Raw genomic sequence first — 20,893 nt, 5'->3', positions numbered from 1 at the left:
CAGTCAAGATCTTTATAAATGGTCTTTTTATGTCATATATTAACGTTTTTCGTTGGTTTTTTCTATGGATTTGGCTTTGATGGCAATTCTTTGACAGTTCTGTTTCACAACTTTTCTAGACTTTAGACAATTTAGAGATGGACTTATCGTATGTACAAACCTTTCAAAGTTACCAGGCTTATAAGTTAGTATCAGGCGTGTGTTTCTTCTTTATAAGACTCAACAGTGGCAACTGAATCACTGTTTTAAAAACCAAAATCAAATATGAAATTTAAGAGCATTTGAAATCTTTTCTTATCCCCAAAATTAAACCAAAATCTGGCTTAATAATGTACATCAGCCTATTTTTTTTAAAGATAATTCACCAATTCATTCCAATATATCCTACATACATTTTCAATTGAAAAAAAATGAAATGACACAAATAACCAAAAAATATCTCACGGTTTACATACTGTGTTTAAAAATAGACAGATGTACATCATTCAACCAGATTGGTGATTTTTTATTGAGAAAGGTTCATGTATCTTAGTCTGAATGTTCTAGCTGGTGGATGCTCGACTAAATACTTAACAACGTATAGACTAAATCTTAATGTTGACAACATAGTCACTAACACACTGTATACTGGTTTCACATCAAAATGTTGCAATCTTGACAAAAACTGAAAGTTTTGGTGTTTTATATCACCGGAACCATAACTGCTGATTCATGAAAAATGAATCTAGACACAGAAAAGTCAATCAAGTGTGGATCATAGGACTCCTACTGTACTTTACAAGAGACTTCAAAGGTGAAATACCACTGTGAAATGGTCAATCATCAAAAATACCTGATGATACAAGGATGGCTGAACAAAAGTAACAAATAGGTATACATGATTAGTACCAATCAAATGAAAACTGGGCTCCTTATCTTTTGATACTACAAAGTTATGTGACTTTATTCAGTCCAAAATTGAAAAATGCAATGTATTTAGTCAATTTCAGTTTGTTAGATTTTATACATACACCACCAAACTATTCTGAATATAAGTCTGTCTAAGTGTGTAAAAAGAAGGACAAAAGATACCAGAGGGACAGTCAAACTCATAAATCGAAATTGAACTGACATGCCATGGCTAAAAATTAAAAAGACAAGTAGACAAACAATAGTACACACGTCACAACATAGAAAACTAAAGAATAAGCAACACAAACCCCACCAAAAACTCTCAGGTGCTCCAGAAGGGTAAGTAGATCCTGCTACACATGTGGCACCCGTTGTGTTGCTCATGTTATAACAAATCCGGTGAATAGTCTAATTCAGTAGGTCACATTCATAAAAGGGAAGGGGATTGTAGTTACAACGTAAGGAACATATCCAATCCGATGGAAGATTTTTGGAAAATTCACTTATCATTTCTGAAGAATAGATTGACTGAACTAGTTTCCCTAACTTTAACTAGTTATTAAAAAGGGGGTGTCTGTATAAACTCACTTCAGAGAGTTTGTGCACCCCTCATGAGAAATTCAACCATACACTTTGTAAATCTCTACTTATCAATATATTTGCAGAATTAAAACCTAATCTTACCCATCTACTTTTGGACAAATATAAATACATTTCTTCAAAAGTCTGGAAACTCCAATTAGTATAAAATACCTGTGTTTTGATTGACTTACAGGAATAGTCTGAATATTTATTTATTTAAGGGCCTTTAGACAAAATAACAGAGAGACAGTGATATTTTGCTCTGTATTTGATACAGATATGATAAAATAATGTCCATGTTTCCTGAGAATCACTACAGTCTTCCATCTGTCAAAATAATCCAAATAATGGGTTTGCATAGGCCATGGGTTTCACATTGGGATGTGGCTGAAATATACAAATATACAAATATATAGAATTTAAGATACTTAATACTACATGTAAACATAAAGAATATGAAATTTTCATTATTGAATATTTAATCTTTATTGTTAAGTATGTGTTTGATAATTTAAAAGAGAATCTTTGTTTGGGATGGTTAGTGTTATTAACCTCAATAGAATAATAAATGTATCTTTTCAAAGTTTCAAAGCCATAAGTGGAGCTCATGATTTCTCAAAATATCAAATATTTTTCTATGATCGAATTTCCTATTCTTTTTAGACAGGATGACTATTTTTGAAGAGGAATAGGACTAAACAATAATAATTGTTAAAAAGACTCATTTATGTATCATGGTTTTCAAAAGGAGGTCAAATTAAAGAACAGTATGCCATTCATTTTCCTGTTCAATTTGATATAGTTTGCTGTTCATTCATTAAGTCCTCTCTATCAATCCAATACTATCCTAACGTAAATATAAATGACCATCTCATAAATAACTGGCAAAAACTAACTATATTTAGTGAATTTTTAATTGATGGTCAATTTTCAGACCATCACACTTACCACTGCTTCAAATGATGTAAATTTGGGGGTCAGGTCATCACCGGTGATATTGATAAAGGCTCCTTTATTTCCCATCTGATCACTGAAATTGAAATTTTTAAAATTTTAGGATAAATGTGTACACAACTTTGCAAATTGAAACTGTATGCTTCTATGGTAAACTTTATTGCTTAAATGTATTACAGCAACAAATTTATAGATAAATAATGCTTTCTTTATCAAATTCAATTAATATGCACAACAATGGAAAATGATCTAGAATGAAAGTTATTGTCATTTGTCAGGGAGCAATTGTACTGTTATCTCTTGGGCTTTTGTTCTGTTCAAAATAGAAATTGTTATATCTTTTTATGAAGAACATATTACATCAAAAACATTGAAGAATAATAATGTTGTGCACATCAACTTGTGATTTAGAATATCAGGTGCTTTAAAACATTATTAATGGTGACATACCAGTAATTAGGAGCAGAGAAGACTGTTATACATTTGCCATCATGTATCACTTCGTATCCATCTTGTTTCACTTCATGACTCCGTACAATATAGTCCAATTTATTTTTCTGAAGAAATTTCTTTGTTACGTCTGGTCCAAACATGGTCCCTACCCCTCGTTTACTGTCACTTGTCCCACACATCATCTGGGGATCAGACCATAACAGTTCACACATTGCTCCTGTAAATATTTATCAAAAATGACATTTTATATCTTACATTATATCTGTCCTGTATAATCAATGAAAAGATTCAGTATTTTCCACAAAAATCACAAATTAAAAGAGCTAATCATTCAATTTTTGTTTCTGTTAATGCTCTCAACTATTTCAATTCTAACAAAGTTACTGGCAACATAACTGCAATGCCCATTCTAACAATCTTAAAAAACTTATATCAGTTAGTTAACCAATATTTACTTTAGCCTAATGTATCATACTGTTACAGTTTTAGCAAATTAATAAAACTTATTTATTACACATTGAATTACAAACACCTTTATATCATGTTACAGTGCAATCAAACTTTATAATAAACATTAAACTATATTAAAAACAGCAACACCTACCACTTTCTGGAGGTTGTCTGTTACGATCAACTTTCCGTAAATCATCTAATGTTACATTTTCATCCCTGAACAATCCTCCATGCATTAACTGTAATATTAAACATTATAAATTACTGTGTTCATGTTTATTGGTGGTTAACCCTATTATATGTGCTCATCAATAATGTGAGAACTTAATGAGTTAACTCACATACCATCAAAATAAAAAAACCATTTAAACTGGTTCTACTTTTTATAATAGACTCATTCAAGATTTGAAGTCTCCACTATGACTGATATGAGTAATCTCAGCCCTTAGAAAATATGTTTGTTTCCATTTTTATTCATTTATTGTTTTTTTTAGATGTCTCCATGACTTTGATCATATCAATCTGTATTTCAATAAAAGACATATCCCAAGAAATGAGTTGGAATACAAATGAACAATGCTACTTTACAATTAATTCCACATTCAATCCTCTAAAAGTCTGGAGTCATTCAAAATTCAAAATCAACTGTCTAACTTTCAGCATTCTTCTGTCATAAACATTTCTAAATCTCACTTATGTGTGAAAGCCTTCTTGATTAAAGTAATGCAATTGAACAGAGCACCATTTTGATTGTTATAAGTCATAGATTTGTTTCTTTGGTGTTAACCCCACATCCTCTTTTATTCCTATTCATTTTAGTAATCATATATATGCGACACAAGCAAATCCTTGATATAGGATTGACAGACTACTATTTATATTTATGATAGATAGAATGAATGGCAACTCCCTCATGAATCTTGCCTGTTAACATATTTGAAATGTTTAGCAGAATATCGACACCTTTGAAGCAAATTTTGAAAGGTGACTAAAGTTTTCTATAAACAATCTTTTGTTAATTTTGTTAATTACTTACTAAAATTTTATTATTTATACAGTGACATAAAGGCAGCAAATTGAATATCTCAGTAAACAGGTCAGCCATTTTACTGCTGTATGTGGTATGTGTTAAGGATTATCATTATTAACTACATACATTATATAATTCATAGTATTGTTGATTCATACATTTTATCATTTGTTTTACAAAATACATTCATTTTAGAGTGTTAAATAATATTCCAGTATTGTAAAGTGTCATTATCATGAGGTAATGATGGTCAATTGCCTTTTTTGATCTTATAATATTGTGTGAAGCGATTTTTCCTTAAAAGTCATGGTGTATATTGACATATATGTATATTAAATGCCCGGCTGCTGACCTCAGGGAGGGCATAACTTAGTCTACAGTAAAGCTGTTTAAAAACCAGTAAAACTGTGAGCTACTGCTCACTGATGATATCCCCGTCGAAATATTTCGGTAAACAGGGAGTTGTCAAGTGATAAATCTGAAAACCCATCTGACTTATATAAACCCTGAAACCAAATTTCACAAAAACATGTAATGTAGTTACTGAGAAAAAATGCGACAAAAATTGTCAACTTGGCTATCATGTGTTAAATGATACAAGTTTTCAGTAAACAGGAAGTTGTTGAGTGATGAACCTGAAAATGCATCACACGGTATAGCTGACTTATATAAACCCTGAAACCAAATTTCAGAAATCCTTGTATTGTAGTTCTTGAGAAAACTGCACAGAAAATAATCATGGGACGGACAGACTGACAGATGGACTAACAGATGGATAGACAGACAGAGGTCAAACAGTATACCCCCACTTTTTTAAAGCGGGGGTATTATAATGAAAAGGATATTTTGATTTGACTTCTCCTTCAAAACCATACATCTGATTCATTGTTGCACTTTCATGATTCCCTAAAAATAAAATAATACCATAAAAGTTTTAATTACAATAGTGTATCTACATTTCCTTTATTTGCACAATTTTTAAAAAACAGGAGATATTACGGTACAAAACATAAAAACAACATTTACTGAGCATATCTTAGTAATATCTTAAATAAAAGACACAGTCAACAGCATATGAGGTCTAAGTAGTTAATCTAGAGTGATCATTATAATTTTTCAACTATAAAGTTTTCAAACCCCTATATGGCGAGGTATGTTAGACTGAATTTAATTGAAAAGGATTGCAAGGTTTATTTCCAAAGGTCAATGGTTCTCCCAAGGTACCCTAGCTTCTTCCATCAATAACCAGATGCCCCACAGGGTGCAGCTTTATACGACCGCAGAGGTCTAACCCTGAACGGTTGGGGCAAGTATGAACACAACATTCAAGCTGGATACAGCTCTGAATTTTTATTGTGTTTAAATGTTTCTGATACAGAATAAGGGTGGTCTAATGAACTTAAAATACTTTTTTTGATTTTAAGCAATTCACTATGCTGTTGAATATTAATCCTAAAAGAAGAAATTTTCTTTTTAATTTCTGTAATCTGAAATGAGAAAAATTGACCCCCCCTCCCCCATTTTTTTTTCACCTTGATGAGCACCCTTTCCCTTATTTCAAAAATTATCTCAATTCATATTTCTAATGGAGTTTGCAACAATAACTACTCATTTAAATACTTCATAAAATATTTAAATAAATATAAAATGTCATACAGTCATGGTTAAAATTAATATTAATTAACTTTATAGTAACTTCTAAAACAATAAATGGGGAATGTGTCCAAAGGGACAGATGATGCCCTCGCTAGCACATACCGTTATAAAGGAACTTAAACTGAGTTTAGAGGTAATAAGCATTATATACACATTTCATTAAATTTAGTTGAGACAAACTTAAGTTAAGAGAACAGAAACTAAAAAGATCTTCATTTTTTTCCACTTGTAAAGGGGCATAACCCTAGAATGGTAATCAAAGTGCTTGTAATCACTGAATGGTAAAGATTGCTTTAATTTATCAGTTGGTAGTAAAGTGAATAATATTGCATTGTATATTGTATATAGCCTTGATTGAAGTTGATTCAACTACTATTCTGGACAAAGAAAGATAACTCCAATTCTCAAAGAAGATTTCATAAAGCATTGGTTTTAGGTGATTCAACAACCATTCTGGACAAAGAAAGATAACTCCAATTTATTTTCTTGAAACTACAAAAATGCTTGTTTTTGGTCCTTTATTCCTATACTGTTTGCCCCATAACCCTTAAAAATATATCCCAACCTTCTACTTATGGTATTAAACATTGTGGTACAATTTTAGAACAATTGAAATACTTATACACAATTTATTGTCCTGACACTAGATAAATGCTTGTTTTGGCCCCTTTGGGCCCCTAATTCCGAACCTTAAGGACCATAACCTCCAAAATCAATCCCAAGCTTTCATCAATTAAAAGCTTTAAATAATTGTCAAAAAAGGATTAAAAGATCAGATGCAGGGTCAAACCAAAGACTGGAAATTTTGTAATTGCTGCTTCTTAACAAACATGGTCACTGTTGACTAAGAGGCTAAGAGCAGTCATGTACACTTGGAATTAGAATAATGTGTTCTGATCTTCTTGCTAACTATCAACTTGTGAACTAGCTCCATAAAAATCAAGCTCATTGTTTCAGACTTGTACAAAGTAGGATTCATGTACACACCACCACAATAACATTTTTTAGTAAGTCCTGGTATGCATGTAATATCAGCCTCTGGATGTCACCATCTATTAATCATCATCAACATTCTCATGTATATTTTTATTTTTTGTGTTGCATGTTTTTGACATTATTTTTTTTTATTAGATGTTTTGTGTTTTTGCTCAGTTGACATTGTTCTTGTGATAAATTAAGTTATTTCCTAGGATTTCTTGTTTCATATACATCAAAATTCTATCCTACATCCCTCACCCCCTCCAAATACTTCTCGCAAAAACTAAAAGTAAAATGTATTTGAATTATACATTTTTATCTAAAAACTTACCCCTGGCCATATAAAAACTATCTGGATACAAAAGCTTAAAACTAAATAAAACAAATATACATTCTACAGAGAATGACCCTCGGTCTACAAAATCACCATTAAATAACTGGTCAAAGGTTAAGGAAATTTTACTAACATAAATTTACAGCCCATATAACATGTGTAAAAAGACTCTTTTACCTTAAAAAGGTAATATATTTTTAAGAATATGAATTTAGTTCTCAATGCTATATTTTCTTACAAACCTCATTGTTGTGTCTTAAATTATGTTTTAACATCTAGATAGCAGTGAGATAGTAACTTAACAACAGATAACAGCTTAATATGATCCAGTGATGGATTCAGGGGTTTTGCAGGTTCTAACGACCCTTTTAATGTTTATCATTTTTTAGAATAAAATAGTTTAAAAAATCATATATTCTTTTATCTTCAATTAAACCCCTTTCAAAAAACCTTGATCAGTCCCTGTGATTAAACAGATTTTTTTTACATTTATCATAATTTCATTCAAGCTCTATAATACCACTTAGCATCATACAGCATTTTTCACATTTATTATAATTTCATTCAAACTCTATAGTACCACTTAGTGTTGTAGATTTTTTATACGTTTAGTATAGTTCATTCAAACTCTATAATACCACTTATCATTGTAGATTTGTGTAAGCTGACGTTGTAAAGGATACATAAGGATTATCTACAGACGGTAAACCATTTAACTTAAATATATTAAGTAGATCATAATACTGCCCATGTATATCACCACATATAGTAAACTTTTGTCCCTGAAAATAGAAATCATTTCATTATTTATAAATCATTTCTATTAAGACCAATTATGGACACACATAAAGCTGGTATACAGATTTTTTTTTATCTTTATATCTATTGTTAATTTGTGATCCCAAAGTGGACTTCTTTAGAGAACTGCATTCAAATATTTCCTTTTTTTAAGTTTTTAGATTATGAGTTAACTATCTATATATGCTGATTGTTTATTTTAAGTTGTGTCTATGTTTAGAGACTGATTTCATCGAGCCCCTCTGAAATTATACAAAGTCGGAAATATTTGTGAATGTATTTTATAAATGTAGTGTTTTATACTTCTTAATTTTGTCTTTGAAACAAAAAAATCTTTTTTCCACAGAAAACACCAATTTTTGAGAAAATATCCAACTATTAACTATACTTGTCTTGTATGCTTTCATGCATGCTCATTTGAGGTACTGATGCTATATTTTTAAACTCTATGTTACTACACTTGTCAATTTGTACCGAAATTTTGTGGGCATCTTCTAGTAGGTGGTATGGCAACATTGAGCGTTTATAATATAGAATTTTATATAGACTATTAATTAATATTGTAGACCATGAACTTAGTGTCAAAACACAGATACTACAATACAAACAATGTTTAATCCTATTCCTGTATTTCTATATTTTTATTGGCTATCTTAAATGTATTGTAGAAATAATTGACTTTCTTTCATAGTTTGCAACCATCAAATTATTTTGAGAACAACAAGATGAAATTAACGATGTAAAAAATTGCCTTGTGTTGACCTTACCTTTGGCACATCTATATCTACCAGTGAAGGTTGATTTTTAAATAGGTCTTTAATTTGCAATAATATCTGAAAGTAAATCACAGACAATATTATCTAAAGTAAATGCAGCTAATGCAGGGAGTATAAATGTTGCAGCAAAAGGTTTGTGTATCCTTGTGTTATCGGTTCTCGATAATGTAAGAAACGTTTGCTCGGTAGGGCCAGTTCTTCAAATAAATGTAGTCAAAGCTGGTTGTGTTAATTAAGTAGATACTTTTATTCATTTCCTATTATCCTCACGATTTTCTCTTGCGTAAATCAAGAAAAATCAAAACATCTGTCGTTGTGCTCAATTTTGACATTGTGTGCAATACGTCATCAGTTCTCGATAGTTGTGAAAAGTATAGTATGGTAAGCATGTTTGATATTAATAGAAGATTTAAAATTACGCAAATTGAAGAAAAGCATCAATTAACTATCATTTGTCGCTAGAAAACATTTTTTTTTTAATGCATTATAGCTTTATTGATCAATTAAGGCATCTTTAACGGATATCCTAGGAATTATCACTCAAGGACAAAAATATGCATTGAATATTAATTTTAGATGATTTTAAATTATTGAACCAATTCTTATATGTTAAAAGATGTTGTCATAGCTGTTATTAATATTTTCTGTCACAGTAACAATACTTAAAGGCATTACTTTTCCGATAATTGAATTGAATTAATTTTTATAGTTGATAAGATATGACCCAAACTGCATAGATTTTTTTCCATAGCAACGTCACACCACATCTTACAATTGTGTATAACGTAGGTGGACTTGACCTTCTTTTTCAAGCTAAGTTTTGTTTACATTTGAAAATGTGCTATTTATGAATAGTTATCAAAAGTACCAGGATTATAATTTTATACGCCAGACGCGCGTTTCGTCTACATAAGACTCATCAGTGATGCTCAGATCAAAATAGTTATAAAGCCAAACAAATACAAAGTTGAAGAGCATTGAGGACCCAAAATTCCAAAAAGTTGTGCCAAATACGGCTAAGGTAATCTACTCCTGGGGTAAGAAAATCCTTAGTTTTTCGAAAAATTCAAAGTTTTGTAAACAGAAAATTTATAAAAAAGACCATATAATTGATATTCATGTCAACACCGAAGTGCTGACTACTGGGCTGGTGATACCCTCGGGGACGAAACGTCCACCAGCAGTGGCATCAACCCAGTGGTGTAAATAGTTATCAAAAGTACCAGGATTATAATTTTATACGCCAGCACGCGTTTCGTCTACATAAGACTCATCAGTGACGCTCAGATCAAAATAGTTAAAAAGCCAAACAAATACAAAGTTGAAGAGCATTGAGGACCCAAAATTCCAAAAAGTTGTGCCAAATACGGCTAAGGTAATCTACTCCTGGGGTAAGAAAATCCTTAGTTTTTCGAAAAATTCAAAGTTTTGTAAACAGAAAATTTATAAAAAAAGACCATATAATTGATATTCATGTCAACACCGAAGTGCTGACTACTGGGCTGGTGATACCCTCGGGGACGAAACGTCCACCAGCAGTGGCATCGACCCAGTGGTGTAAATAGTTATCAAAAGTACCAGGATTATAATTTTATACGCCAGCACGCGTTTCGTCTACATAAGACTCATCAGTGACGCTCAGATCAAAATAGTTAAAAAGCCAAACAAATACTAAGTTGAAGAGCATTGAGGACCCAAAATTCCAAAAAGTTGTGCCAAATACGGCTAAGGTAATCTACTCCTGGGGTAAGAAAATCCTTAGTTTTTCGAAAAATTCAAAGTTTTGTAAACAGAAAATTTATAAAAAAGACCATCAAATGACCATATAATTGATATTCATGTCAACACCGAAGTGCTGACTACTGGGCTGGTGAACCGAGAGGATGAAATTGGGGTTATTTTGGGAATAAGGAAAAGTAGGCTAAAATCGGAAAATATTATTTTTACTGTTGTAAAATGTCTGAAAACTTGAAATTTTTAGTTAATGCTTGCTTGAAGCAAGTTTCTATTCTGTCCTTGAAATACAGACAAATAGAAAACATGTGCGATTTCGCAAACTACTTTTATTTTAAACTATGTGCATTGCTATCGAGAACTGATTACTATCGAGAACAGATGACTACACGATACTGGTGAGAGATATTTGTATGTTAGAAATAAAACTGAATTTTATGATGAACAAAAACTAAATATACCATTGATAACAACAAGATAGTAAAAGACCATTCATAAATTGAAGTAAGTTATATCAAAGGTAAATTCTGAAGCATTACCACTGGTATGTAAAGTAGCTCTCAACAAGTAAAGGTTAAAATGTAGTTCTTTATATTGTTTTGATGTATTTCATAATATTTTTGTTACCTTTACCTCATTTTCATCTTAAGTATCAAGCAAATGCATATTCTATTCAGTACCCTGAATTTTTTTAACAGATAACAATAAAAAAATCTTGATCCAATCTCATCAGTACTTGAACTTGCTAGACATGATAGTTTTGGGTGCATTTTCAGAGATAAATAATGTAAGAAACACTTTTCTACCGGATTTTTACTAGTTTTTAAAGTTTGGAGGTAAATAGAGACATCAAGTTACAGACTAAAGAAATATTCTATTATAAACTAAAATAACTAAATGGAATAAGAGGGGTAATTCAATTTACTATAATTTGGTTAAGTGGAATATTATAATTCAACTATGTATGATTGGGATCTTTGAGGATCTTTTATAGATTTTTTTGAAATATATACATAGTTTACCTGGAATGCAAATCTACTGTGTAATTTCTTCTGGTCTCTAAATGTATCAAGTAAATCTTGTACGAATTTAAGTGTAACCTTTCCATCCTCTAACACTGGTCCTGAGTAGTCTCCTTCAATTGCTACAGATAAAAAAAAATACAGGTGTTAATATAAAGTTGGAGAAGATCCTAAAACATTGGAAGACAATGCTATTCATTCTAACAGTTCTCTAAAAATATTCTATGCATATAAATATGTTACCAAAGAACAAAAACACATTCTTTTGATAGTCTTTCACATATGAAAATAAATAAAATCTACAAATTGTATAAAGACAAAGAATGAAAAATTTCAATCAAACGGAAAGTTTTGGTCATGATATACCTAAAACAACTTTTATTATACATACTCAATGATTCCAAGTCAATAGTTTCTGACACTGGCTTTTCCTCTACTGCAATGGCTTTCTCAAAGGCTATTCTTTTTACTATTTTCCCACATTCATTAAACTTTGCCCTTGCATCTTTATCACTTGGCTTTACTTTAACAACCTGAAAAAAATATGCATAACAGTGTTTTGATTTATAAACAGTAGTAAAAGGAAAGGACATGAAAGTATAGAAAATAAAAGAATGTCATTGTCCCCCGTGTTGCACCTATTTTATAGACTGCTGAAATAGATCATTGATTATCTTATTAAAGAAATAAATTACATTTCAAACAGACACACATGGGCTTCACCAATAGTACACTATAAGTTTTATAAAAATCTGGCAAGAATTGTACCTGTGTGAGCGCTAACCAAGACCATTTTCCATAAATTCAATATTTCCCAAAGGCATAACTCTTTAAAAGAAAAAGAACACCTAATTCTACCATTGGTACCTTGACCCATGTAATGACTAACCTAAAAGAAGGGCGATTTGCTATATCAACATTTGACCATAGAATATAAACCGAATGTCCCCTTCTGCTGCCATGCTGATATATTTCCAAAGTAGAGGCCATGTTTACCTCTTAGAGTACATCATAGTATTATCGAATGTTAAGCACCATTTACTCACTTGATATAGTAATATTAATTGAAGATCAAGTTTTTAAAAGTTAAATTATAATGCTTACAGCTTCAAAATCTTTCAATGCAAGTTTGAACTTCCCCAGCGCCATGTTAGCTGATGCCCTTCTGTAGTAAGCCTGAAAAAAATAAATAGATGAATTTGAAAACATATCATAATTTTTCAACCATTGATGTAACATTTCCTACTGTCACTTCAAATCAAATCTCCTAAGTTGTATTCATTATTAGATATTACATGTATTTAGAAACAGACTATGAATGATTAACTTCCTACTGACCCTTAAGTTTTAGAGGAGAAAATTTTGAAATAATCGAGGCCTACAAACAGAAACTAAATGAAAGCAATATCTCACTCTAGACCTATAAGCTAACAGATAATGTTTTTTTGAGAGCTTAAAATCTGTTTATTGACCTGCAAATGTTAAGCAGTTTTCCAGTAAGTTATTTCTGGTAAAATGTGTCTTAGAAGTTTTATTATTATAATGATTGTACACCACAGGTCTATAAATGGGGGTACTAGAATACTACATATAACAGGTCTATAAATGGGGGTACTAGAATACTAGATATAACAGGTCTATAAATGGGGTACTAGAATACTAGATATAATTCTGTTGGACACCACCGGTCTATAAATGGGGGTACTAGAATACTAGATATAATTTTGTTGGACACCACCGGTCTATAAATGGGGGTACTAGAATACTAGATATAATTTTGTTGGACACCACCGGTCTATAAATTGGGGTGCTAGAATACTAGATATAATTCTGTTGCCCAGCTCTGATCATTTTATTTGCAGGAGAACTCACACAGAGGTTGTTGGTAGAGCATAGTTAGCTTTTTCGGCAATACTGTTATAATTAATGGTAAATGAAACTTGAAAATTGAATGTTTGTATAAATTAATTATTCACAAATAGATATATTGTACATATTTACATTGCATGTCATCTTTGAATTAAACATCTCTAAGTCACCATGGTTTGATACTATCCTCAATTAAGAAAAAGTTGTTCATTGTATATAACTTTTTAGTATATCACTTTTTCAAAGCTATCATTCTGTTCTCAAACACCCCAAAAAAACTACACTTTTCAAACAATCACCCTTTTCGTATTATGACTTTTATAATTTATCTAACCAATCAAAATACATAACTGGGGGTGGTATTTTTTAATTCCACTAATTAAACTATGATCCCTTACATACCTTTTCTTTAATTAACACTTTTATGGTAAAAAAATCAATTATGTAAGAATATAAAACATCTTTATCTATCTACAATAGGAAATGGCTTATAATCTTACATTTTGAAAGGTGATCAAAATAATTTTACAAGTATTTATGTCTTAATCCCTAATTAAGAATTTAGAAATGTATTCATAATTATGACATTTTTGATACAAGTCATGTAAAGTTTTTAACAAGTCAATACTTAGTTTTGACATATATTCATTTTAAGTAATCAAAGCACTGAAAGTTAGCATTGTAAAACTTAGGAAAATAAAGATTCATTGGCTGTTCTTACCAATGAATAAGATAAAAATAACATTGACATTTTTATAATCCACTATTAAAACAACCAACCTTTATGTAAGATCTGTCCAACTGTAATGCCATCGTAGCATCTGTTAGAGCCAGACCAAACATTTCTGTTTTGATGTAAGCAAAGCTTCTGTTCCCATAATATGCTGCTAAACGAGGCCATTTTTCAATAGCTTGGCTGTACAATTCTATTGCCTTTACATAGTCTGCATCTATAATAGTATAAACTATTATCAACACAATACATGTTTTTATATAATAATACTTGTATAGCTTGATAGGGATATAACCATGGTACTAGACTGAATGAGCTAATAAAAAAACTTTAACATGCCCACAAGAAATTTCATTTCTGCACTAATATGTGGAATAACAGTCTGAAACTTCTCAGGCATATTAAAGAAACAGTTGGATACTTCTGAGCAAATTTTTAAAAACTTTTATCGCAATTTAAGTATGCCTCTCAATAGATTTAGTGTTCTTTTATTCATACATGTGTATAATATACACATATATGAATAAAAGAATATTTGTGAGCACTCACATACCCCACGTCTTCTCATTAACAGTGACAAAAAAAATCTCACTAGATTCCCAAGTTCAAAGACTCATAACTCTAACTAAGTCAACTGACAATAATTTCTTGTGACATACATGTATTATGTCCTTATTTTCTACAAAGTTTCATGAAATTCTATTGTGTGGTTTCAGAGGGTCAACAAATTGATGCATCAGAATATCAAGGCCAAAATTTTAAGTTCAAAGAGGCACAACTCCTAGATAAATAGAATCATAATTTCCTGTCCATATGCACATCTACATAATATGTCCCTTTCAACTGCTAAGTTTCATGAAATTCTGTTGTGTGGTTTAAATTTCAGTTGAGTTTTAATAACAAGAACAGGACTGATGCACAGACATGACAGACTGACCAACAAATGGGTTAAAACCTTATACCATACTGGCCAGGAGCTACATGTACTTATTTGTTTGTAACTTTCGATCTACACTACATACAGTTATTCTGAAAATTTTGTCTCAAAGATAAGTTACTATGCATGAACTAGATTTTTTTAGAAAAGATGTATTATGATGATTGTACAATCTGTACTGTAAATAATAGACTTGAAGGATGGTCTATTCTAGTCTGACAGAGCAATATTGATATGTATTTAATCAATAATTGATATGTACATGTATTTAATCAATAATTGATATGTACATGTATTTAATCAATAATTGATATGTACATGTATTTAATCAATAATTGGGTCACAATTATCACGAGAGACAATGTGCACAATTTGTTTATTACCTGGTCCAAACTCATAAAATGCAATAAAACATTTTAATTTATGTTTATTTGAGTTTCATCTATAGCCGTGAAACAGTCTTTTTGTGCTGATGCAGTGTAAAGCAATCACCATGCACCAATTAATCAATTTTAATATAACAGTTTCAGTGTATGTTACATGTACATGACTTTGTATATTTGGGTACAAAAAAGATGTGTTTAAGATGAAGAAAAATCCTCCATTCTTTGAAGAGGTAAAAAAAAAAAAAAAATTTTTACAAAAAAACACATATTTTTCGATGCTTTTATAAGGAAAATTAAAAACAAAGTATACTACATGTATGCTACCCTATGAGATATCCACTTTTCAACCATTTAAAGGTAATTTATAACAACAACTGTAAAATGCACCTTACATAATTAAAAGCACTGAATAATTTGCAAAGAAAAGTACAATGAAAATTCTATAAATTTATGAACACAAGAAATACTAGATAATGAAACTATCAAAATAAGATATTGTAAATTTCCCCTTTACCACTCATACTGCAATCATTCCTCTTCAAGGTCAATGTTTTCATTAATACCATGTGGCAATACTAAGACATGTAAGAGTTAGAAATACAGTAGACCAATGTTTAAACAGAGAAAATCCCACAAAAAAGTCATTCACATTTATTCTTGTGGGGCAAAAATATTTACACATACTCATATTTCAAGTCCATTAATACAATATTAATGGTCCCGTTTTTTACCAAAATTTGGATGGAATCAGGCATTTGTGTCAGGGAATCAGATGGGATTATTTTTTCAAACTACTTACAGATTGAAAAAAAGATGCATAGTTATATCTGCATCTCTTCCATGATAAGTTTGCAAAGTTTCAACTTGTGCTTCTAAATGATGTATAAGCAAGAAATACAATCAAAGAGCTGAATAGCTCTGAGGGGAAAGACAGCCCTTGTTTCTATTTAATTATGTTTTTGGAAAGGGAGGGGGGTATCTTTTGATAGTTTTCATATGAAGAATGAAAAAGAGAACAGCTAGAACATGTAGAAAGGTTGACAATATTGAAATCAATTGTTGTTTATGTAATTTCATTTCCTTAGTTTAGGATTCAATTTGGACCAATGAAAGAGATCTGCATCTTCTAAATCTAAACATTTGATTAAAGTTGATAGCTAATTATAAAACTCAACTGAATTCTGTCATTTCACAACAACTACAATATTTTCTGAAATCTTGATTGTGTACTACTGAACTGCAGGCTCGGGCGATTTTCCATTTTTTGTGACAGTTCTCTTGGATTTTTAGGTTTTTTCTTTAGAAAGTGTGGACTGAAAAATCTATTCAGTTTTAAATTTCCAATGAATTTTATGAAGTTCGGAGTTATAACTCTCATCACAGGGAATCAGGTACTAATAAAAACAAACAATATGAGAGATGTAAACTGTGTGAAGCTTGTTTCCAAATCTTAATTTTGAAATATTTGTAAATAATAAATATGTTTAAACTACAAAATGCAAATTTTTATTATTTTTTTTTTTACCATTACAATGATTATGTAGGTACACAAAAATTTAGTTTTAATAGAAGACTACTAATCCAATGAAATGTTACATTTGAAGTGTTTAAATACATTAACTTTTATTTTAGTGGATAATTACTCATCAATTGAGGTGCTCCTGAATTGGAGGAAGATTCTCAGAATTTTTACAGAAAAAGTGGTCTGACTAATTAGCGACAAGAAGAATTTTAGCGACAAGAAGCGACAAGAAGAATATTTTTTTCTTGTCGCTAAATAGTCTTCTTGACGCTTCTTGTCGCTTTTTGACGCTTCTTGTCTCTGATTAGTAGGACTCGAAAAAAGTAATAAAATCATTTCTTTCCCCTGTCTCATGTAACCCCACGATCTTTGTTGATTTTGAAAGTTGTTGACCTACAAATTAAAGTATTGTATGTTGATGTTTAAATCATCTACAGTAAACAATATTATGTTTAGATTTAACAAATACAAATTTGTAATTAGTGCACGATCTCTAAGAATGATTGAAATATTAAACCAGTGAACTGGTGAAGGATATCCCTGCTTCTTCCAAGAAGCTTTCGGGTCGATCCGGCCCCACGTCGATCCGGCCCAAGTCAATCCGGCCCACGTCGATCCGGCCCCACGTCGATCCGGCCCATATGTAAAGTCGATCCGGCCCCAATAAAAAAAAAATTTATAAGGAATAAAAATAAAGATATATATTAATTGTAATTCATAAATGTTTATGATTTTTATTATAATGTGAGTATAAAACAACTAGGTTGATTATGTTTTTAGTACAACTTTTCAAGATTATTGGGTATAATTATATTAAAACGTATATAAAGAATTCAAACATCAACATTAATCAGCAGTATTTAGCATTTTCTTTCAATTGACTGTGATCCTAACAAGTCTTTCATCTTGTGTAATAACAAATAGTTACATACACAACGATACAAGCCAATTCCCAAGCTGATACATAACCACAAATATTGTTTTTCTTTAAAGTTCTTAAAAATTCTCAAATTGAGAAATGTTGTTTGATTTGCTGATTATATAAATACAATTAATTATTATTATATACACCAAACAAAAGATCAAACTATAAAGAACTTGTTGATTACGTAACTTTAATTAATCAGGATTTGATTGAATTAAGTGATTACGAGTGACATCACCTTAGTTCACAATCATCAGACAATTGTTGAATAAACAAACCAATTCTAGACTAATGATTTGGTTACACAAGACATTATGATGAGTAAAACATGGAAAATATCTTCACTTTTTAAAATATGTTAGAGCTGAGGGGGAGGGGGTGTAGGAGGGGTCCTGATCCCGAAATCACGGGCTTAAAAACACGAAATCCCGAGGTCCCGAAATTCGAAAAAAAGAATTCCCAGATCCCGAAAGGGTCAATCCCGAAATCCTGAGCTTAAAAACACCCAATCCGGAGTCCAGATAAAGGTCCTATCCCCCCTCAGAGCTGCTATAAAAAGAGACACAATAACACTCAGTTTCGTATCGATTAAAAATAGTTCTTTAACTAGTATACTCCAATACTTCACTTACTACCTGTTGTCATCCATCATCGACACTTTTCGCTAATTCCGTTTATACTGTTCAAATTTGTCACAAATTCCTCCAAGTGAATATACTTTATTCATATTTTATTATGGGGCCGGATCGACTTGGGGACGGATCGACGTGGGCCGGATCGACTTGGGCCGGATCGACTTTGGGCCGGATTGACTTGGGGCCGGATCGGTTTGGGGCCGGAACGACCGGATACCTTCCAAGAATGACGTCACTATAAAATGCAATGTAGGTTGGATATATTTAGAATATCTCGTCATACTATTTTCCGGATTGTAGAATAAGCGTTAATAGTGTAAAGGAGAGTTCAAGATACGATAATTTTGTGAGAAACAGAAGGGAAATGTGTAAAAAAGTGTTTAAAGTCAAACTATTCATTTCTGGGTCTCCTTCTCTTCAATCTAAGTAAGATTTGTTGGGGGGTTTTCCACACTATAACATGTATAAAATCAAAATGAATGATGTGAGGGAGTGTCACTCTGGTCAATCCCATAGGGGATTGACGGCTTGAAGCCGTCTTTCCCCAAAAATCACTGAAATATTTGCCAAGGGAGATAATAATTTTAAGCCTAATTGAGCCTATATAAGTTAGATGTGTAGACTTGTAAAGTTTGTGTGTAGTATTAGAAAAGTCTGATAAATAGATTCATCTTTTAAATAATCATTAAATGAAGACTTACAAGAAAATCAAAATTACTTGCCACCATCCTTAATTTAGTCTTCATTTTTGACCTACCTGGTGATCATTATATAATACCAGAGCAGTAAAATACGAAATATAGAAATACTGCTACATTACTGGAATATAATTTTACACTAGTATTGTTTAGAATAGCGTGATGTGACAGATCCCAAAGTACTGGGGATTCATTTCGCTTTGACTCGTGATCTGATCTTTTGCACAAACAGAACTGACAAAGAATACGTAAGGATAACTGTGAATATTGTTTTACTTTTGAAAAACTCGTTTGCCGCATTTTTCAGCTTTTCTGCTTCTGCTTGAAGTTCTTCTGGTGATTGTTTGTTCAGTATTTCCTCTTCTTTTTCCTTCTCTTCCACATTTTCAGCATCCATGCTTAGTAACATGAAAGAGTTACATCAAAGGGAAAGAACTCATTACAAAACTTTGTATGGAGGGCAGGCTTACAATTTTCTTGGTCTCGGAAAATGAAAAAATCTTCCTGCAAAGTACTACACGGATTATATCAACAACAAATACATTAGATTATCTCATCATAATTCTTAACCTTTTGATAAACAAATTCGGTGGATTGATATTGCAATCAACTATTATTGTGCACTTCTACTAGTCGATCCGCACGTGGCAGGTGCGCCCGAATCCACAATCCTATAAACTGACAAAAAAGCCCGGATTGTCAGTTTTCCTACCGAAGATCAATGGTTCTTTCAGGGCACTCTTGCTTACTCAACTTATATAAAGCACGAATTAGCACATTAGTGCTTAAAGCGGTATTAAAAACGAGTCTCCTCGTTGTTTTTTTATTGTTATTTTGTGATTTCATTGCCTTTTTATAGTGATAATTTAATTATCAGACAAAATATTTCATGATTATTTGATAAAATAGGACTGTATTTTTAATTATTTGATTATTTTGTTTAAAAAAATAATTAATGATTATGTGACTATATTGGCAAAAAATTTGCGATATAAATGTGACTACCTAGACCCCCCAATTGAGGGGCCTCAAAAACTAACCAATCAATTTAATGGTCGTGTATTTTTTTATTTTTTTTCACTTTCAGATTTAGGTTATGTGCCCTTTTGTTTTTCAATGCTAAACAGGTAGAGATTTTATCTAAAATCCACAGCCTTTCCCTATTATTTGAAAAGGAGTAGGTCCTGTAAGGGCCGATTTCGGCCTCAATTTTCAAGTTCATCTAACGAAAGATTTTAGACACTTTCTAAACACTTAAAGTGTCTTTTTCAATTGATTCAATTAGTTAATGGGGAAGGTTTTAACTTTATAAGTCATTTAAAACGCCCCGATTCAAGCTTAAATATGAAAAATCTATCAAATATGCCAAAAATCGTCACTTTTCAGATGATTTTAGTCAAAAATGAAAGTGGCCGCATCCGTGTTCATCCTCAACCTTTATATATATTATGTATTATCATCAAATACAACTTGCATTTCAATATTATGAATGAACACGAATGCGGCCACTTTCATATCAGACGGAAA

At 31.3% G+C, this 20,893-nt stretch overlaps 1 protein-coding gene across 1 annotated transcript; it reads right to left on the bottom strand.

The window, feature by feature from the left end:
- Positions 1 to 1,649: 1,649 nt before the first annotated feature.
- LOC139517436 (serine/threonine-protein phosphatase 5-like) lies at positions 1,650 to 19,811 on the bottom strand. The gene is made up of 14 exons (XM_071308458.1): positions 19,643 to 19,811; positions 14,311 to 14,480; positions 12,766 to 12,837; positions 12,053 to 12,194; positions 11,662 to 11,783; positions 8,897 to 8,962; positions 8,015 to 8,113; positions 7,329 to 7,434; positions 5,209 to 5,269; positions 4,370 to 4,451; positions 3,485 to 3,572; positions 2,878 to 3,097; positions 2,422 to 2,503; positions 1,650 to 1,860 (listed from the first exon to the last, which is right to left on the bottom strand). Exons 1-14 carry the CDS (start codon positions 19,773 to 19,775, stop codon positions 1,804 to 1,806), a joined length of 1,500 nt encoding a protein of 499 aa, XP_071164559.1. The 5' UTR covers positions 19,776 to 19,811; the 3' UTR covers positions 1,650 to 1,803.
- Between the last annotated feature and the right edge of the window lie 1,082 nt (positions 19,812 to 20,893).

Source organism: Mytilus edulis, chromosome 3, assembly GCF_963676685.1.
Source record: "Mytilus edulis chromosome 3, xbMytEdul2.2, whole genome shotgun sequence".
Lineage (NCBI taxonomy): Eukaryota > Metazoa > Mollusca > Bivalvia > Mytilida > Mytilidae > Mytilus > Mytilus edulis.
This window is presented reverse-complemented; position numbering and strand designations above follow the sequence as displayed.